Raw genomic sequence first — 20,687 nt, 5'->3', positions numbered from 1 at the left:
ACAATGAAAGGCAAAGAGACTTTCAGGGAGGGAGGGAGGGAGGGAGGGCGCACATGCACACACACAGAGACTTTAGATTCGATTCAAACCAAGAGATCTTTCAGAAACTTAGCCATGTAATTTCACAATATAATTCAAAGGGGTGTTGGATTTTAAGAAGACTGAATTCTAAAGTCCAACATTCCCCTCCAACAAATTATTGCCCAGGGTACTTCTTAAACTAACACACAGAATTTGAACATCTTGCACTGCTTACAAAAGGAACTAAAATCCCACAGCACCTCTACCAAGAAATCTCAGTGTGTTACTAATTTCTCTTTTAGTGAGTTATTGGTATAATAAGCAGGCAAGCACCCAGGAACCCAGTTCGATGTAATTAGTATAGTTACACACCTTAGTTAAGGCTTACCAGCTAGTACTGACAGCATTAAATGGAAAAAAAGATAGATTCCTACTAAACAGACTTTACTGTTCTTCACATGAGATACCTCATCCTACTCCAATCTAACTTTCTTCTTGAATATTTTTAGGGTTAGAAACTTCAGGAAACCAACTTGAGGCTTTGATCTTACATATGCCCTCTTTCTCCAAACATTTTTTAATAATTAAAAAACAGGGATCTCAATATTCAGTAAGCTACCTCTAGTGTCTAGTGTTTGTTAGGGTCAGAATCATAGACCTCAGATTTAAGAACTGGAATTGTACTACAAAAATAGCAGCACAGCATCTACAAGGTTTAAGAAGGGAATGGTAGCTGGTTCATGCACAGAAGTGACCAATTATGACTCGGGCTTTAAAGCTCTATGCCCACTTCTTTAAGGATATTATTTTTTAACAAAATCACTCATATCTCAATACTACAGAGCACTTACTAAATACCAGGCACTGTTACCAGTACTAGTGATGTAATAAAAACCTGTGCTGTCTTTGGAAGTTTTACTGGTAGGGGACACACAGGCAAAGATGGCCAATACACCACAGTATGTTAAATCCTGAACGTTTCAAAGCACAGGAGTGTTTTCGGTACAGTAGACTGGAGAGAAAGTTTCCAAGGAGGGAGGAAATAAATCCAAAACGAAACCCAGAAAAGACTTCCTGGGTGGTGGGGAAGGGGACTGTTACAGGCCTACGGTGGGCAGAGTTTTCCATGCAACAGCTCAAGGACAGGAGACAAGATGGGCAGTTCCAAGAAGTCAGCATGTCTGCCACGAACTGACCCCAGCCCATGGGAGGAGACATTGACAGGTTAGCATGCTCTGCAGCTGGGGACTGATTGTATTACCCTGTTTTCCTGTAGCTGTTATCCAATAACTTCTAGCCAATCGGCCTTTTCTCCTGCAGCTCAATAAATAGCCCCTGGCAGTCTCCTCTCTGCCCCTTTGCCACCGCTCCTGCTGATTTCAACACTGAGCTCCAGCTGATTTCAACACTGAGCTCCTGCTGATTTCAACACTGAGCTCCACCGGACCTCTCAATGGCCGGGATGACAAGATGCACTCCCAAGTCCCCTGCACACAGTGCTGAGGAACGAACCCAGGGCTTGTGCATGCTAGGCCCTATTCCAAGCCAAAATTACACTATATTTATTTATTTATTTTGAGCCAAGGTCTCACTCTGTAGCCTGAGCAGGCTTGGAACTCACCGTGTAGCCTCAGCTGGCCTTGGACTTGCACTATCATCCAGCCTTTCACACGTATTTGCTCCCCGTCCCCCAATCCGACCACTTCAGAGATTCTTTCACTACATCAACCAAGCTCCTTAGATTCTGATGTGCCTACTTCCACATAGTTGTACAAATCTGGGCAGAGACGCCTGTCATGGGAGAAGTCTGAACTTGCAGGTTCCTCCCACAATTAGACAAATTCAAATTCAATAGCCAAAATCTGAGCACATGATTTTTTTTCAATTGAAAATGGATTTTTTCATACAACATATTCTGATTATGGTTGCCCTTCCTCCAACTCTAAAAACACAAAACTGGGAACCATAATATATATATATATTTAAAGAAGACCCATAGGGCATAAAAAATAAAAACAAAGCATTATGAAACCAAATACATACACACAAACACACACCATGAGTTTGTTTTGTGTTGGCCATCATTGCTGGGCATGGGGCCTGGCCTTAAGACTGGTGTAGACCCAGTGAGACTGAAACTCCACTGGAGAAAAGAAAGCTGTGGTCAACTGGAGAGGGCTTCTGGGTTAGGTATGGGAGCTTGTGTGGTCAACTGGAGAGGGCTTCTGGGTTAGGTATGGGAGCTTGTGTGGTCAACTGGAGAGGGCTTCTGGGTTAGGTATGGGAGCTTGTGTGGTCAACTGGAGAGGGCTTCTGGGTTAGGTATGGGAGCTTGTGTGGTCAACTGGAGAGGGCTTCTGGGTTAGGTATGGGAGCTTGTGTGGTCAACTGGAGAGGGCTTTTGGGTTAGGTATGGGAGCTTGTGTCTATTTCTCCTGTCAGTGCTGGGACCCTATCTGGTGCCATCATGGAAGACATGACTTTTATCTCTAGGCAACTAAAGCCTTCTCTGAAGTCTGCTAGGACACTCATTTGTTTCTGAAAAGACTGACTCTCCTAATACAGACAGGTGTTACTGAAAGACAAGTTGTCTCAGAGAATCATCTAAGTTGAACTATTGTCTGGAGGTCATAAAGTCAAAGGAGAGAAAGAAAAGCCTTAACTTTAAAATTATTTACTTACTTACTGTGCTTACATGCACACGTATGATCCAGTGGACAATTTATGAAGCTGACCATCCCCTTCAAACACATGGGTGCTGGGACTGAACTCAGGTAGTCAAGACTATAGCAAGTGCTTTTGTCCGACCAGGATCTTGCTAGCTAAAAAGGGCTTAACTTGCAAAGTAGGAAAGATAGGGACTTTCAGTACCTGCTGACGGACCCAACTTTTCTAGAGACAATGGTCAAAATTTACTAAAACTTTAAAACACCTTGGAAAATTTGATTCTAAAAATATGCTTAAAGAAATAATGAAGGATGCATGAAAAGAATTGGTTCACGGGTACTGACCAGAGCTCTGTTTCTAACACAGAACTATGTAATGGATTCAAAACTAGCAGGGGGACCAGAGACATGGCTGGGGCTTAAGTGTACTCTGTGATCTGGCAGAGGACCCAGATTGGGTTCCCAGCGCCCAAATGACAGCTCACATCTGTCTGTAACCCTGTAATCAGTCGAATTCAGGAGATTCGACTTTCTCTTCTGGCTTTTTCTGGTGTCAGTCACGTACATAGTACACACATGTGCATACAGGCACTCATACACATGTATAAATAAAAACACAAGTTTTTAAAGGGGAAAAAACTAGCAGGGCATGGTGGTGCTGTCCGTAAGAGACTCTGACAGGAGGACTGGGAGTTTGGGACTAACCTGGACATCAGCAGGATACCCTAACATACACGCAAGCATGAAAAAAAAAAAAAAGTGCAATCCAATAAATAAAAAATATAAGAAATTAAATGTGTATTTACTGAAATTAAAAGTTTGGCACACTATTTAAGAAACATTCCAAATATGTCTACATAACTCATATTTTAATGATTACATGTAATGTCTAGGTTATCGTTTATTTATGTTTATTGTTCTAGTTTGCTTTCTGTAGCTGTGAATGAACATTCTGACCAAAATCAATTTGTGGAGGAAAGGAATCATTTGGTTTAGAGTTCCAGGTCACAGTCCATCGCTGAAGAGGTCTGGGCAGGAACTGAGGGAGACACTACGGAGGAGCAAGGCTTACTGCTTGTTTCTTAGCCTCCTGGCTAGATTTCTGACACATCCCAGTATGTCTGGGGGTGGGATCACACAGTGGCTAGGCCATTCTACATCAATTAGCAATTAAGAAAATGCCCCACAGACATGTCCACTAGGAATATTACTAGGAATATCTGAAGTATGGGATGATTTGTAACAATGTCTACCTACTGGTAAAGAGAACACAAGGAAATTTACATTGTTTCCTTTTTCAGTTTTCTAAAATGAACCCCTGTTACTTCACTTTTTTATTTTTGAAAGATAGTAAAGAGAAAGCAACCTACCCACGGGCAAGAAAAAAAGGGAACCCACGTAGACTTGGATCCCACCCGTGAGCCTGCACCTCTGCAGAAGCACCCACAGTGGCCCCAACCGCTCTACCATAAGCTAGAAAGTGCTGTCATCCAGTACAAGTTGCTTGTTTAACAATGTATTAATCCATGTAGGGTGTGTTAACACACACTGTGATCCCACAACCCTAAGTGGAGGAGGGCTGAGAGTTTGAACTCAACCAAGCTATAATGAAAAATCTGTCTTAAATGTTAAAAAAAAAAATCACACACACTGAGTTGACTTTAATGACAAGAAGGATAAAGGTGTGGGAGGAAGGTGGGGCAGCCAAGTGGGGTTGGAGGGACAGCACTCTGGTTCTCAAGCTCCCCCACAAGTCTGCTCAGGCAGTCCTATTTTCCTTAGTGACAAACAAGTACCCTTTGCTGCAAAATCAGAATTTTGTCTAAAACGCTTAGCATTTTGTTTAATTTATAACTTCATTTACAACCTAGTCTATAGGACCCAATAACATGAGTAACAGTAATCACAAATCCAAATTCCCAAAACAAAGGGCAAAAGAAGGCAAGGCAGGAAGGGGTCCAACAACCACAAAAGAGGGGAGGGCTTCCTGTCGGTGTTGTTGGTATTGTTTGGTGGATAGCAGCAATCTCCTTAGTAAAAGTAAAGAAGCATTGAGCCTGGGCTGAGCCTGGGAAGCATGAGGGTGAGAGATGACCACAGAAAAACCAGGAGGAAGTGCTTTTGCAAACTGGTGTTTACATGCATAATCAAACATTAGTCCATAAACCCCTCCACCTCTCAGCGGGGGAGGGAGCCTGCCAAGCCTCACCACAGTCTGTGTAGAGCTTATCACATACCAGGCAGTGTGTGAAGGACTGTATATTTAAATGCTAACTAATGAATTAAAAGATGCAGTTTCCAGGAAACCTGGGAGAAAGAAAAAAAGCAGGAACTGGTAGGAAACCTAGACTCAAGTTCTAATAGTGTGCAATCTACCAACAGGGCAGAAACAGGTTTCTTTTTGAGTAAAACGGGGATGAAAATACGTCTGCTCCACCTTCTTCATAGGATTACTGTGCGAAACAAATAAGACACTGGAGGGTTATGCAAACATTAGTCACTCTTAGTCATTTTAATCCGATTTTATTTTTATAAAATGTTGGAAGGTGGGGGCTACTATGATTCATGAGCTCAAACACCTATGAGAATAGACCCGGCCATCAGACATCTTCTGAAAATCTCCCAGGGAGATAATAATATTCAAGAGAAATAGAGTTACATTAGCCATACATTTTTGCCCTTTTCAAAGGTCATGAACTTTTTCTAACTTAACTAGTACTTTGCAAAACCAGGAAGCAAAAGTTTTCTCAAAGTACTCTAACCTGCAAAACACTAAAAATGATCCCAGGTGAAGGTGCCAAGATAAAGCACTTGCTCTGGTTTACCTGGTGTTGAGGAAGTCCTCAAATCGCTAAGGAACCCCTGAAAACACAAGTATCACTTTTACCAGGCTCCATCTCTCTTTTCCTGTGTTCTTGGTCCAAAACCACAATTTAAAGTTTAGAAGTGAAACTTTTAATTTTTGAAAGCGAAACTGAAAAACAAAATCAGTTAACCTGCGTTCCATCATATGTATCTTCATCAAAACCAATGGAAACGATCAAAGCGAAAATGCTTAACTTGTGTTGAAAAGGAAGTGGACTAGCAGGTCTGTGCAAGGCTGTGGTGACGTCTGCGCCCCCACGCTGCTGGCCATCCCATCGCACATCTAACTTTGCCACCCTGAAAGATTCTTTCCCAACCTTCACATTTCTCGGCAAGTACAAAGATGTTTCGAAATAATTTGCTCCCGGCTATGGTTCAGAGACTCACACCCGTCATCAGAACCATGCTTTCTTTTCAGACAGTTTTAAAACATACTTATTTCAGAACCATAACAAAAATAAATACTAAGTAAGATCTTAACCAGATGACTTATAAAATAGTAAACAGTTATAGCACTTCATCAAACAAAACATTTTATTTTCATAGTAACAGACTATGTAATATAACCTCTATTTTAGAAGCTTTCAATAAAGTATTGCTGCTTAACTAATATGTAATTTAAGATGAGATTTTTTTGGAAGCAAATTCCTTCATCTCTTACTGTGAGCCCTACTTCCAAGTTGCTCACTCTCTAACTCCAACGAGGAAACCAGAGTTCTCTCGAGAGAACACACATTAATCACATCCCTACCAAAGCCATTCTCTCTACTTCAGGTCTGAGGCCATTAGGTATCCTGACAAGACTTTATTAAGGTGTAAGGGTTATGAATGCCCAGAGCAGGACGAAGAAGACAGTGACATGTCACTGCCTACAAAATCAGGCTTCAAAGGGCAATACAAGATTTGGCCCTGCAACTGGTGAACTTTATTTAATTACACTAACTATGTATATTAATTACATAATTTGTAGTTCTTCCCTCAAAGGTCATAAGATGGCAGTTTTTGTCTTAGTTCTAGTGCCGGTCCCTGAGCTCACAACTTCGCTGTGGAACCAGGTTCAGGGGACTCAACAGAACAGAGAAGCATCCGCAGGCTCCTGACTAGCCTACAATGTAAACATCCCCTTCACCTTGTACCCCGTCCTCCATCACTGTCAATCAATGGCCTCACTCACTCTAACCACCTCACGGGGCAATGGGCTGGCACTCACTGGAGTTGCTGGCTCCAGCAGTCTGCCATGTGGGTCCCGGGGTCAAACTCAAGTTGTCAGGTTTGGCAGCAGAAGCCCTTAGTGCTGAGCCATCTTAAGAGCGCCATACCTCCATTTTTAACAAACCTGTGACTTTCCATGGTGACTACATTGCTCTCTTCTTCAAGATCTATTTATTAAGTTGGGCAGTGGCAATGCTCACCTTTAGTCCCAACACTAGGGAAGCAGAGGCAGGGAGACCTTTGCGCTCAAAGCCTGCCTGGTTTATAGAGCGAGTTCCAGGACAGCCAGGGTGGCACAGAGGAAACGAAAAAAACAAAAACAAAAACAAGAAAAGAAAAATCTCTTTATTGATCAGATTCGGTGTGTTGGCACCATGCTAGGCTAGCTGATACAGTGGTACATGGAAGGTCACTGTTTCCATGTAGTTTTAATAATAATAATAATAATAATAACTATCATTATTCTTGAAATGTATTATTATTAATATTATTGTTGAAAGACCACCATGTTTACAATCTGATTACGATCAGAGCAGATGGAAGCAGGGGAGGCCGAGAGCAGGAGAGGCCAAGAGCAGGAAGGGCTGAGGGCAGGTCTCAAGGCTCCTAGGGAAAGAAGCTCCTGGGCCCCCTGTTCCTTCTGACACCATCAGTGCACTGTTTTCTTCTGCCCCCTTTCTAGAACTACAGTCTCCTTGGCTCTCTTAAAACCTTCCTGGGTGACCTCAGTACACATGACATGAACCACCCCATGCACTAAGGTGACTCCTAAACCTGTATCCCCAGTTCAGAGCTCCCTGGACTGGAACCACACTTCCTTCTAAGCGACACATTTCCTTACACAATGTCTGACTGTCGCCAGACACAAAATTCAGATCCCACAAGATCTGTATTTCCTGTTAATAGTATAAAAACTGCCACCCAAGACAAACAAAAGCAAAACCAAGCAAACAAAAACACATAAATAGCATCAATTACCTTCTCTTTCTCTTACAGATGATGTGTATTTAAAAAAAAAAATCATATAAATCTGAACTCAAATTCACCACTTTTTGATCTCCTACACCAGTATCCAAAGTCACATCAACTCCCATGCTGTTATTCTCCGCATTCCGCCACTCTGTTATCTACCCGGATACCAAAAAAAGTCCTAAAATACTTCTTCAGACTACAGAAAAATACAAATTCCTTCACGTCAACAGAAAAGATCTGCCATCTTGTCTTTTCCCACCCTCCATTACCAGCCCTTCTAGGCTTGTTGCAAGGGACCTGGGAAGAAAATGCATAGCCATTAAGCCTCATCAAGGCTCCTGCCTCCCTTGGTTCCTAGATGCTTGCATATACTAGTCCCACAATCTCTAATCTCTTGTCCTACCTTGTCAATCTAATAACAGAAAACACAATAACAACAACAACAACAACAAAAAACAACCCAAAAACTCCAGTTACTGATCCTTCTTTTGTTACTCTTCCCCGGCTGACCACCCTGCCCCATCCCTATAAAAGACAGAGTTGAGTATTTCTTCCATATCTATTATGGCACTTACCAAATTATGATGATTGCATGTCTCTTTTCCTGACTAAATTACACACTTCTTTTGACAGTGTACTTTCTCCTCCCCAGGCCCTGCATCTGCAGACCCTGGCACAGAGTCGGCAGCTCTATCACTAGGATGGACTAAGCTGATTGTTTACAATGGGATCCAAGCGTAGTTTCAAAATGCCTAAAGCCATTCTAAGAGCCTGTTGACTTGGGGGAGGCCTTGAAGAAAAGAGGGATTCATTACTGCAGATCTAACACATCTAGCTTCCTTCCAGAAGAATCCACAGAAATGGTAAGGCCATATGACAAAGATTTCTACACAAATTATGTCATTTATAATGGCAAAAGAAACTTAAAAATTGAAAATAACTAATGTAAAACTTAAAGATTCATTCAATGAATCCTTTTAAAAATAGTAATTTTAGAGAAAATGATTGGTCATTCCAAACACATGCCATATCATGGCTGGCATTACAACACAATGTAAGTGACAAACAGATGCATTTAAAAACATTTAAAAGGCTGGGGGGGGGGGCGCGCAATATTATTAGCAGTATTTATTATATCTAGGCAATCTACTACCACTAACATCACTAAACAAATATTTCCTAAGAACCAGTCTGTTTGCTGTAGTATAGATGTCCTGGAACAAAACATGTCACACTTACATAAACCAAAGAGTTAATAAGAGTTTAAAAGAAGTACATGGGTGCCGGGTGGTGGTGGCACACGTCTTTAATCCCAGAACTTGGGAGGCAGAGGCAGGCGGATCTCTGTGAGTTCGAGGCCAGCCTGGTCTACAGAGCTAGTTCCAGGACAGGAACCAAAAGCTATGGAGAAACCCTGTCTCGAAAAAAAAAAAAAAAAAAAAAAAAGACGTACAAGGGTACTCTAATCCAAATTTACAGCCTATAAAAGCTGGAAAGATCTTAGAATTTCTCTGGAAAGTAAACTGGAAGCAATTTTGGTATAAAAGGGTAGAAGGCTCCTGCTGCTAGCTGTGAGCCACGATAATGACCCGACGACCGCTCTGTGTGCCCAAATCACTTGTGGACAGAAGGTGGGAGACTCTTTATCGTCAGAGCTCCCCTTCCTGTTAGCAAGTGTTCAATTTTACAGACGGGATCCGCCTCACTGGAACCTGGTCCTTCATCCATCATCCACCACACTCTCCTCTCTGCCGTTTGCCCAGCACCACTTCCTGCTCTGCCCTCAAAGACTTCCTGCAACTATCTGAATCTTTACATTCCTCTTCTTTCAAGCAGGGAACAGCCATTTAGGATGGAGTAAGCACCTCCTGGGGAGTTCTAGGAAAGGCAGGAGGCTCCAACAAACACTGTGTGTTTGCAGGGTGTGACTGGGATTCACAAAGAACCTCAAGGCTTTTTAAAGTTATTGCTTCATACTATAGCTCAGGGATAAAGAGAACCTAGGGCGAGGTACGTGGTAGAAGAGACTACACTATTTCTCACTGTGATTATTTTACTAGCCTCCCTCGTGAATGGAAAACACTTTTAGAGCTCCCAAGGATTTTCAGTTTCTTAAAAATACACGATCACAACACACTCACTCTGCCTTAAAAGATCCCACAGTTTCATGGTCTAGGCATATGAAGGAATAAGTATAAACTCCCAAAATTCCACAGGGCTTACATCACTGATGATAAACATGCTATGAAACAGCTCTTCAGAGATGCTTTCCCAGGAAACGCAAGTTATGGAAATTTGTAATGAAAACAGACATGCAGCTATCATAAAGAGCAGTGCAGGAATACACAGAGGGTTATGTGCACACTGTTGTGAGGTCAAAATTAAGTACTGAGACTCTGTTGCCTAGAGTCATTTATTCCTTTGTTCCTTTGTCAACCTTTTAGGGATCATGAACTCTGTGTCTGGTCAAATTCTAGGTGTTAAACTACATCAAAAGCGGGGGGAGGGGGGGGGCTGTTGGGATCCCTGTCTGTGTGAAGTGTCTCATTGGATCAAAACAGACCAGAAAAAGAGTCAAACCCTGTGTTTGGCAGAAGTAAGTACAAAGATGGTCTGGTATTCCAAAAGGAAGGAAGCAAGACACTTACCGTCTGGGGAAAGATACTGAGCAGAGGAAGCACCAAGAACAAAGACTCCAAAGTCGGAAGATGTTTATTGTTTAAGGAACAGCGAGCAAGCCAGTGTGGTTTGAGCAGAATGGGAGAGGAGTGGTGAGTGAGGCCAGGGGTCAGGGTGAGGGGCTGGGGCTGACTAGTAAGGAATAAAGCTTTCCGGGGCAGCAGTGGTGGCAACAGGTGGAGTGGGAAAGCCAGGTGATCCCAGGTAACTAGAGCACAACCAAACAGAAGAAGGGGTAGGGGGATGTCTAATGGCTGTTCGGGATGCAGAGGCTGGCCTAGTCAATGAGGAGAATACATACGACGTGAGCATGGCTCGGAAAGGTGGGAGGCGGGGCTGTGTGTGTGTGTGTGTGTGTGTGTGTGAAGTATTTAGCCTCCGACTGTCCGATGAGTTGTGGAAGGAGCTGCAGGTCAGGAGGCAGCTGGAGAAGAAGCAGGCAGGCAGCTGACCTTTTAACACAGCAATACAAGCCTTCCAGAAGAGTTGCCCTGGCTGCTACTCTGTAAGGAAAAACGCCGAAGTCTGGGCAAGATCGGTGTGGGGATTATATTCCCTTTAAATTTTCTGTAGTCGGGGAAGGGTGGGGAGAAGCAAGAAGTAAAATGACCACAAACTGAACTGGTCTAACCAACCGTGAATCACACACAAAGATGACTTAGGAATGGGCCTGAGAAAGCAAACAGGAGTTTCTATTCTCAAAGAGCAAGCGTTTCCTAAATGTCCAGTTAACCCAGTGTGCACAACTACCCTAACTCACACGAGGAAGGAGATTTCATTGTCGTCGCGCACATCAAAGGTATTCAAGGCCAGAGTCAGGGTCCCACTCACTGTTGGGGCAGTCTAGTACCTAGAACAGTGTTTGGTTAGACTCAGGGCCTAGTTTTAAGGGGTAAAAAGGCTAGCCGGAGAGCCCTCACCTCAGAATCCAGAGCTAGTGGTATCCTGATAACACTCTGAGGTACTGCTAACAAACTTAGTCAGAAATATGTAGAGAAGAAAGATGCTTTCCTTGCTTAGGACCACCTGTGCAAGTCAACGGACCTCAGGGGAAGCAAGCCATTACTCACTCACGAAACAAGGCCATTTGGGCTACGTGTAGATTGCTGTTTGGAACAAACTGATTGATATTGATACACAGGTCAAAATATTAAAGTGCTGCAAAAAGCGACTTGTCCTTAATACCCATCAGGAACTGCCATAATTCTGCCCTTTGGGGACAAAGAACAAAAGTCATAAGGGAATCTTGGACAGTCTTTTCCTTCTGAGCCCTTCAAAAACATGGGAGACTTAAGAAACTGGTGTGCTTCGCAATGGCATGGCTTTTGTTGTTGTAATGGCAAGTTACAAATTTATTATTATTTATCTTGATATAAAAGCGCACTAAAATGACAGCAGCTCCTATCCACTCGGGATTATGGAATGGTATAAAATCCCCGAGAGGAATTACAGGAGTAGGAAAACCCAGTAAGTAATTATATTTCTTATTACCAACCAGGCACAAACGCCTAAACTTCTGCCAGGTGAAAAACATCTTTCTCTAAATTTGTTTAAATTTAATTACATTTCACTTATTTACTAGGTTTGTGTGTGAGTGTGTTGGCGGGGGTAGGGGGCGACACTTGCGTGTAGAGGTCAGAGGACGACTTGCTTCTACCGGGAGAATCCGGGGACCGATCCGGTATCCAAAGGCTTGGCAGCAAGCGCCTTTACCTGCTGAGCCAACTCACCGGTCTCTAAAAACATCTTCCTACAGGCCGTCATGTTACACACGTATCATTTTACTCGAGAAAAATGCTTACAGTTCACACTTCAAAGCCAGCTTCCACAGAGCTTTTTAAAGTCAAGCTCGCTCATAACAATAATTTAGAATGCAAGCGTCTGGATTTGCAATATTCTCTCCCGTCTACCGCCTTCCGCGAAGCATTTTTTCCAGCTAACACCAGAACATCCCTCAGACTCACTTCAATACCAAACACACGCCTTAAAAAACCACAAAAAAGCTCAGCGGTGGTTTGGAAGGTGCTGTTGTTAGCTTTGCCCGTCAGCAGCACTAGAACCAGCGGGGAACCCAGGGTGCTCGGAACGGTGCCGCGGGGTCCGGGCCGCTTCCCGGCCGGACGCTGCGGTCCGGCGCATGCCGGGGGCGCCCCCCGTTCGCAGGCCCGGCCCGGGCCTCACCTTGTACACATCCCCGTAGGTGCCGCTGCCGACCCTCTGCACCAGCTCGTAGTCGTGCTGCGGGTTCCGCCTCAGGATGTCGGCGGCAGGCCGCAGCGGGGCCTCCATCTTCGCAGCGCCCAGCCCGGGGCTCTGCCCGCGGCGCCCGGATCCCGCTAACGAGGACGCGCGGCGCTTCCCAACATGGAGACTCGGCGCGCAGCTGCGCCTGCACCCGCGAGAGCGAGCGCGGGGGCGTCACGGGCCGCGACCCCGGCGGCCTCCGGGCCTCCCCGGCCCCGCCAGGCCCCGAGCCGTCCGCACCCGAGGGGCCGCCCGTGCCCGGCCGAGCGAGCGAGCGCCGCGGCGGAGACCCGCGTCCTCTCGAAGACGGCAGTGCGCACAGTCCCCGCTGCCGCTGCCGCTGCCGCTGGCCCTGCCGCCGCCGCCGCACCACGTTCCCCACCCGCGGCTGCGTCACCGGGAGACACGTTCGCGGCCGGCGTGGACTGAGCCGGCCCGCCCGAGAGCGCAGGCCGCGGGCCCAGACTGCCGCCCTGAGGCCTGCCGAGCGCACGACACCCTCGCCGCCGTCGCGCCCCGCCTCCCAGAGGCTTGCGGGGCGCCCGGGGGCGTTCGTGCGGCTTCTGACCCGCGCAGGCCCGGCCGGGATTCGTCCGGTCGCCTGCGGGACGAGAGAAGGGGGGCTAGTACGCAGCTCGCTGCCCTCCTAGTTCTACACGGTCGAGGTAAACTGAGGCCGCCCGGGTCGGAGGTGGGGGAGTGCCGGGTTAACTAAAGACCGGCACACCCGACTGCTCCTTCCTGTTTTACCGACTGCTCCCCGTGGTACCGGTTGTGAGGCTGGACCGCACACCTGACCTGCACAACCTGTCTTTCACCGGGGTTTCCCTAGCCATTTCTGAAAACCCCCAATTCCTACGAAGTCCGGTGGTCTCGGGTCACCACAGTATTTGCAACTTTAACGGGACCAGGAGTTCTGCAGATGCTAAAACAAAGCTGGGGACCTTGGTGTGGTTCTGGCTCCAACCTTCCAAAGTAGGTGAACTGGCATTCTTTGCAACAACTCAGTGTCCTTCTCTGTAGATGGAAGAGGATGAAGTTTTTGCATTTGACACCCCAGAAATGTTTGTAAAGCTTTTTACGGGATTGTCGAGAGGATTATCAAATCTAAGAGGTTTTGAACCGCTTAACAAGACACAGGATATTGAGCAGGAATCAAGAGAAGTGATTGGCTAATGTTTCACAGCCTGAGTTCCAATCTTGTTCTGAAGGTAGAAATTAAGTTACCATTTTAAGGTAGACTGGTAAAGTTTTTTCTAGAGTGCTGCCGAGATTTGCAGCAGAAAAACCAGATAAGGACTGGAGAGAGGGCTCAGTGGTTAAGTACAGAGTTCTATAGAGCACCTGGGTTGATTCGCCCATCTGCGTCACTATACACGACTGTCCGTAAGTCTGGGGAGTCCGACGCCCTCTTCTGGCCGTAGGCACCAGGCACGCGCATGGTGTAGAGACATACATGCAGGCAAAACATAAAATAAAATGAAAATTTAAGAAAAATGGGAAGACCCAGGTTAATACATGGCTTCTGTATGTGCAGTGACAGAAAAATGACAACAGAACAAGTTTCAAGTGACATGTGGCTCCAGACACAGTCCAGTTCTGAGAAATGCACTTCTTATAGTCAATAAGTGAAAAAATGAAATTAACACCTTACCAGAACAGGGAGTATATGCATTTTCTTGTATCCCACATACAAAGGGCTCTTATTTAGGGGCCATAAGGAAAGCCCAGACTTGCCTGCTCCAGGGACAGAGCCTGTGTGTGTGCGGCCTGCAAAGGAAGAAGCTGAGGAACAGTTCTGTCTTTCAAAGCTTCTTGGCACTTGTTTTGGTGGGCACATACTTTTGGCTTCGATGACTCAAAATCTCTTCAAATGTTCTATTGGTGTCTTAGTACTTGTTTACTGTCATGGATTTATGTTGGTCATGTAGTCAAACCCTGACTACATGAGACTCTGAGACTGGGCCATTGTGAAGCATTCATGGATTGAGAGCCGTCCACCGGACCGTCCCCAGAATAGCCAGGTAAACTTGAAGGGTGGGCTTGTGTGGTGGGAAAGCAGCCCTCCACATTCAGGGTCAAAAAGGGAGCACTGCACCTTTCTGTCGCATGAAATGTATTTGTTCTTATTTATGCCTGTGTTATCCCATAGAGAATTTGAATCAGCGCACACAAAATACTTATTTTTACACAAGATAAAAATAAGTGAGAGGAAACTGTGTGAAATCTGAAAGGGGGGGAACAGGAAACCAGAACAATGCAACCAAAAAAAAAAAAACCCAGCAGATTTGATTGTGCTTTTTGTTTGTTTGTTTTTGAGATAAAGATGAACGAGTGGATCAAGAGAGGCCTCTCTTTCCCTGATGCAGAGACCTCAGAAAAGTTTCCCTCCTGAGCCTTCACAAACTGGAAACTCCGAATACCCAGTTTGAGACGAGGATAAATATCCTGTGACAGCCCTTTAAGTGTATTATTCTTGAAACACAATATTTAAAATGAATTAGGCAATGAAAAGTTTGAAGTCACAAGTGAAGGTATTTTATGTTGCCAGTAATGGCAGCTCCATATGCTTTGACCATCAGCTGCCAAGCGGATAGCACGGAAAGCCAAGATCCTGTGTGATGGTTAAAAATAGTGTCTGCATCCTCGTTAGTATAGTGGTGAGTATCCCCGCCTGTCACGCGGGAGAAAAAAAAAATAGTGTCTGCAATAATCATTATTTTACTTGTACCACAGATGATGCAAACAGGAAAACATTCGCTTTATACTAACTCCAAAAGAATTCTAAAGATATTTTTTCAAAACTACTGAGTTAATAAGCTCAGTGGCATAGGTTGTTTGGTAAAGAAATTTAAATTCAATTTAGTGTAAACAAACTGAATCGGTTTAGTTCGTATACTAAAAAAATTACACGTACAATTTCAAGGTTGAAAGTTATAGCAAATCGTTGTAGCTAACATTGAAAGAACTCTTACAAATTGCTCAGTTTTATATGACAAGATATGGAATAAGAAGAAACTTGGCTAAATAGGTAATCTCATTCAAAACTAGTACATATATATGTATTACTTTAAGGTATGTTATGCATATAAATATATTTATACATATATAAAATACTATATGTATTACTTTAAGGTATGTTAACTTTTGTTTGTGGTGCCTTTGTTTAAGACTGTGAAGCTGTGATTCTTTGCCTGTCTAAAACACCTGATGGTCCTAATCAATGCGCTGAATGGCCAATAGCAAGGCAGGAGCAAGGATGGGGGGCAGAGAAATGAGGAAAAAGAGGAGCAAGAAAGCAGGGGGAGGAAGACTTGAGGACCCAGCAACCCAGCCAGCCACAGAGGAAGAGTGAAAGTAAGATACACAGGAGTAAGAAAAGGAAAAATCCCAGAGGGAAAAGGTATTTGGGATAATTTCAGAAAAGCTGACAAGAAACAAACCAAACTAAGAATAAGCCTCATATGTGATTTATTTGGGAGCTGGGTGGTTGCCCCCCCAAAGCCAAAAGAGTAAAACATCACACAACATACACACACACAGAGACACATAGATGCATAGTTCATACTTGACATGCAAACGTTGTCCAGATTTTAAAAATTTTAATTTTGATACAATTTATTTGTTGGGAGGCAGTGCTAATGCCATGGGGTGGTACATGCGTGTTGGGTGGGGGTTGGCGGACAATTTATGGGAGTCGATTTTATCTTTCTACCATGTAGATCAAGCTCAGGCCATCAGGTGGAGGTGAGAGCCTGGGCAGGCTGAACTGTCTCACTGGCTCTGTTTTCCAGCTTTTTGCTCTGTTCTGTGTACAGACTGTGGTGGCTTACTGTGTGCTTGTAATATTTTCCCCTTTTAATCTTCTTCTTCTTTTTTTTTTTTTTCGAGACAGGGTTTCTCTGTAGCTTTGGTGCCCGTCCCGGAACTAGCTCTTGTAGACCAGGCTGGCCTCGAACTCCCAGAGATCCGCCTGCCTCTGCCTCCAGAGTGCTGGGATTAAAGGCGTGCACTGCCACCACCGCCCGGCTTTAATCTTCTTCAGTAAAGTGGTAGTTGTGATTAGTGATCTCTAAAGTCAACTAATTTTAGCCAAGACTAAATGACAAGAAAATCAAGGCCTTGGAATTTTTTATTTTTTATGTAGCCAAGGTTCAAATTTATTATCCAAGCAACACTGGCTAATTAAAATCTCGAAATTAGGTTGCTGAATGTGGTGGCGCACACCTTTAATCCCAGCATTCAGGAAGCAGAGGCAGGCGGATCTCTGTTAGTTCCAAAGCCACCCTGGTCTACATAGTGAGTTCAGGCCAGCCAGGGCTACACCATCTTTAGAACATACAGATTTTAGCAATATAATATCTCAGTCCATCCCTCCCTTGCTCCATTCTCAGCTGTTTGAGACAGGGTTTCTTGTGTAGGAATGGCTGGCCTGGTACTCACAGAGGACCAACTGCCTCTGCTTCCCGGTTTTATATGATTAAACAAATAGCTCCTTAGAGTTTTAAATATCAATCAGTTGTCAGAAGACATTGTAACAATTATGATCTGAATTTCCAGATACTTGATATTAAATCATTCTTTCTAATACTTGGTATGACCTCTGCCTGTTAAGGAGGGAACCATATTTTTAAAGTCTGGGATGATTCTTGTAGTTTGTCCTGGCTAGCAATAGAACAAAAATAGATCTTAATAGAATTAAGATCGGTCATTGTGACAAAAGTTTTAGAAGATATGAAAGCGGTTCACGGGTCGTGAGCTGGACTTGATCTCTGGACATGTTAAGAAGCTGTTTCTGTTAGCTTTTTTCCAGAGGGTGCTTTTGGGGAGTATATTGGGCTAGGTAGAAGGGTTTCCTTTTGTATTTGGATCACAAATTGATCTGACTGAAAATTCAATAGCTAAGAAAACAAAACAAATTACAAATAATCTTGTGCTGTTCCTTATCTTCACTTTGTAACAGGTAAATGTTTTGAAAGGGTACCTAAAGGGTGCCTGCATATCTTATGGACTAGAGTTAAGAGCAGGAGAGGCCATGCCTGGCTACGGCCCCTATCTTACAGCCACCCCTCCCCCTCTTTTGAGACAAGGTCTCTCTCTCTCTCTCTCTCTCTCTCTCTCTATATATATATATATATATATATATATATATATATACACACACACACACACACACACACACACACACACAAAGTGCATATATACATACATACATACCCCTGGCTGTCCTGAAACTCATTATGTAGACCAGGTTGTCCTCAAACTCACAGAGACCTGCTTCCCTAGTGCTGGGTTTAAAAGTGTGCACCACCACATCTGGCCCAATTATTTCTCTCATAGGATTCCGGAAGTTTTGTTTCTAATCTCAGGATGTATCCTTTATTCCTATTTTTTAAAAAAAGATTTTTGTTTAGTGTACGTGTACCATGTGTAACCCTGGTGCCCAGGGAGGCCAGAAGAGGGTTGGATCCCTGGAATGGGAGGTACTGCCAGTTGTGACCATTTGTGTACTGGGAATTGAAACCTAGTACTTTTTTTTTTTTTTTTTTTTTTTGGTTTTTCGAGACAGGGTTTCTCTGTGGTTTTGGAGTCTGTCCTGGAACTAGCTCTTGTAGACCAGGCTGGTCTCGAACTCACAGAGATCCGCCTGCCTCTGCCTCCCGAGTGCTGGGATTAAAGGCGTGCGCCACCACCGCCCGGCAACCTAGTACTTTTTTACAAGGTCAGCCAGTACTCTTAACCACTGAGCCATTTTACAAGCCTTTTACTATGCCTTCCTAATACGCATGTGTTGTGTGTATGTGTGAATGTATGTATGAAATATTTGTATAAAAGTGAGACCTCCAGACATACCATGAAACAACTCCCACCCCCACACTCACCTCAGGATCACACAAACACAATTGCAAAATTAAATCAAGGCCTTGAGACTTTGTCCCCTCCCTCCCTTTCAGAGCCAGCAAGCAGATTGTACAAAATCAATAATTTTAAACTTCCCAGCACAGGCCAATGGAGTCCCCAACTCCCCTTAAATTAGCCACTGTAGAAATTCCTCCCATCACAGACACATTGGCTGGGAACCTTCTCCAGGTTCTGGTGTTAAGATGGGGTCTATGATTGCACGGCCACCCTCACATTCCTGAACTCCAGGGGCCCTGGAGAAGGTGGCTGCTTGGAAGAAGTTATGTTAACAAATAAATTGAACAATAAATAACCCCTGATTTTAGTGTAATCAGTTTGAGTTTCTCTCCATTTAGTGTGATGTTGGCTGTTGGCTTGCTGTATATTGCCTTTATTATGTTTAAGTATGTTATTTGTTTCTCTGATTTCTCTAAGACCTTTATCATGAAAGGGTGATGGATTTTGTCAAAGGCTTTTCCAGCATCTAGTGAGATGATCATGTGTTTTTTTTCTTTCAGTTTATTTAAATGATGGATTACATTGACAGATTGTCATATGTTGAACCATCCTTGCATCTCTGAGATGAAGTCTACTTGATCATGGTGGATGATTTTTCTAATGCATTCTTGGATTTGGCTTGCTAATATTTTATTGAGTATTTTTGTATCAATGTTCATGAGGGAGATTTGTCTGTAATTCATTTTCTTTGTAATGTCTTTGTGTAGTTTGGGTATCAGGGTAACTGTAGCCTCAAAAAAAAGAGTTTGGTAATGTCACTTCTGTTTCTATTGTGTGGAGCAACTTGAGGAGTATTGGTACTAGCTCTTACTGAAATTCTGATAGAATTCTGCTTGAAACCCAATGTATATATTGGAGGCTTTTGATGACTTATTTCTATTTCCTTAGGGGTTATAGGTCTATTTAAATTGTTTATCTGGTCTTGGTTTAATTTTGATGTATGGTACCTATCCAGAAAATTGTTTATTTCCCTTAAATTTTCCAATTTTGTGGAGTATAAGCTTTTGAAGTGTGACCTGATGATTCTCTGGATTTCTTCATTGTCTGTTGTTATTTTGTGAATTTGGATATTCTCTCTGCCTTTTAGTTAGTTTGGATAAAGGTTTGTCTATCTTGTCGATTTTCTCGAAGAACCAACTTTTTCTCTCATTGATTTTTTTGTATTGTTCTCTTTGTTTTTATTTTATTGATTTCATCCCTCAATTTGACTAGTTCCTGGTGTCTACTCTTCCTGGGTGTGTTTGCTTCTTTTTGTTCTAGAACTTTCACGTGTGCTGTTAAGTCTCGCTAGTGTGACATTTCTCCAGGTTCTTTATATAGGCACTTAATGCTATGAACTTTCCTCTTAGCACTGCGTTTGAGTATGTTGTGCATTCATTTTCATTGAATTCTAGGAAGTTTTAATTTCTTTCTTTGTTTTTTCCTTGACCCAGGGGTGATTCAGTTGAGCATTGTCCAATTTCCATGAGGTTGTGGGCTTTCTGAAATTAGTATTATTATTGAATTCTAATGTTAAGCCATGGTGATGGATCACAACTGGTAGATCCAGTCATGGAGATAGTTGGTTTGTGAGGATTCTGACCTAAATGATGGATTGAGTCATTGATAGTGTCAAAATCTGAATGGACTTTTGGGGGTATTGGAAACTATAGAAGGTAGACCTCATTGGAGGAACCAAGTCACGGAGAACATGCCTTCATGTTCCTTCCTGGCTGCCATGAGGGGAGTGGCTTTGTTTCAGCAGGCCCGTGTTGCCATGATACCATCCCTCAGCACACAACCAAAACTGTGGAGCCAGTTGGTCATAGTTCATAAGCTCTGAAAGTTAAGTTTTCAGTTGTTCTTGTCAAGTGTTATGTCACAGTGATAAAAAAGAAGACTGTCCTGCGCTTTACTGTGTTCGTCCTGCAATTATGCTTCGAGCACACTGCTGGGAAATACTATTTTCAGGTGTGTGACTATTTGTTTAACTCTGTAAAGCTGTGATTCTTTGCCTGTCTAACACACCTGATGGTTTAATAAAGAGTTGAACAGTCAATAGCAAGAGAGGAGCAAGGATAGGCAGGGCTAGCAGGCAGAGAGTGTAAATAAAGAAACGAGGAAGAGGAG

The 20,687-nt window shown here is 43.6% G+C and overlaps 2 protein-coding genes across 3 annotated transcripts in view; one reads left to right on the top strand and one right to left on the bottom strand.

The window, feature by feature from the left end:
• The window catches only part of Map4k5 (mitogen-activated protein kinase kinase kinase kinase 5), a 90,323-nt gene extending 77,477 nt beyond the window's left edge, over positions 1 to 12,846 (bottom strand). The window contains exon 1 of the mRNA XM_041657928.1: positions 12,597 to 12,846. Within this exon, the coding sequence (XP_041513862.1) occupies positions 12,597 to 12,704 (108 nt within the window). The 5' untranslated portion in view covers positions 12,705 to 12,846. The remainder of the gene's footprint in view (positions 1 to 12,596) is intronic.
• A 1,652-nt stretch (positions 12,847 to 14,498) lies between these two features.
• The window catches only part of Atl1 (atlastin GTPase 1), a 74,138-nt gene continuing 67,949 nt past the window's right edge, over positions 14,499 to 20,687 (top strand). Inside the window, exons 1-2 of one of the 2 annotated variants that reach the window (XM_041657929.1) lie at positions 14,500 to 14,683; positions 15,242 to 15,319. The gene's annotated coding sequence lies outside the window, so the exon portion shown is untranslated. Of the gene's footprint in view, positions 14,684 to 15,241; positions 15,320 to 20,687 lie in introns of both variants that reach the window. The other variant, XM_041657930.1, reaches the window with a different exon arrangement.

The sequence above is a fragment of the Microtus oregoni genome, unplaced genomic scaffold, assembly GCF_018167655.1.
Source record: "Microtus oregoni isolate MIOR12 unplaced genomic scaffold, Mior012 000009F_ref0000495, whole genome shotgun sequence".
NCBI lineage: Eukaryota > Metazoa > Chordata > Mammalia > Rodentia > Cricetidae > Microtus > Microtus oregoni.
Note: the sequence above shows the minus strand (reverse complement) of the source record. Positions and strands in the feature narration are given on the sequence as shown.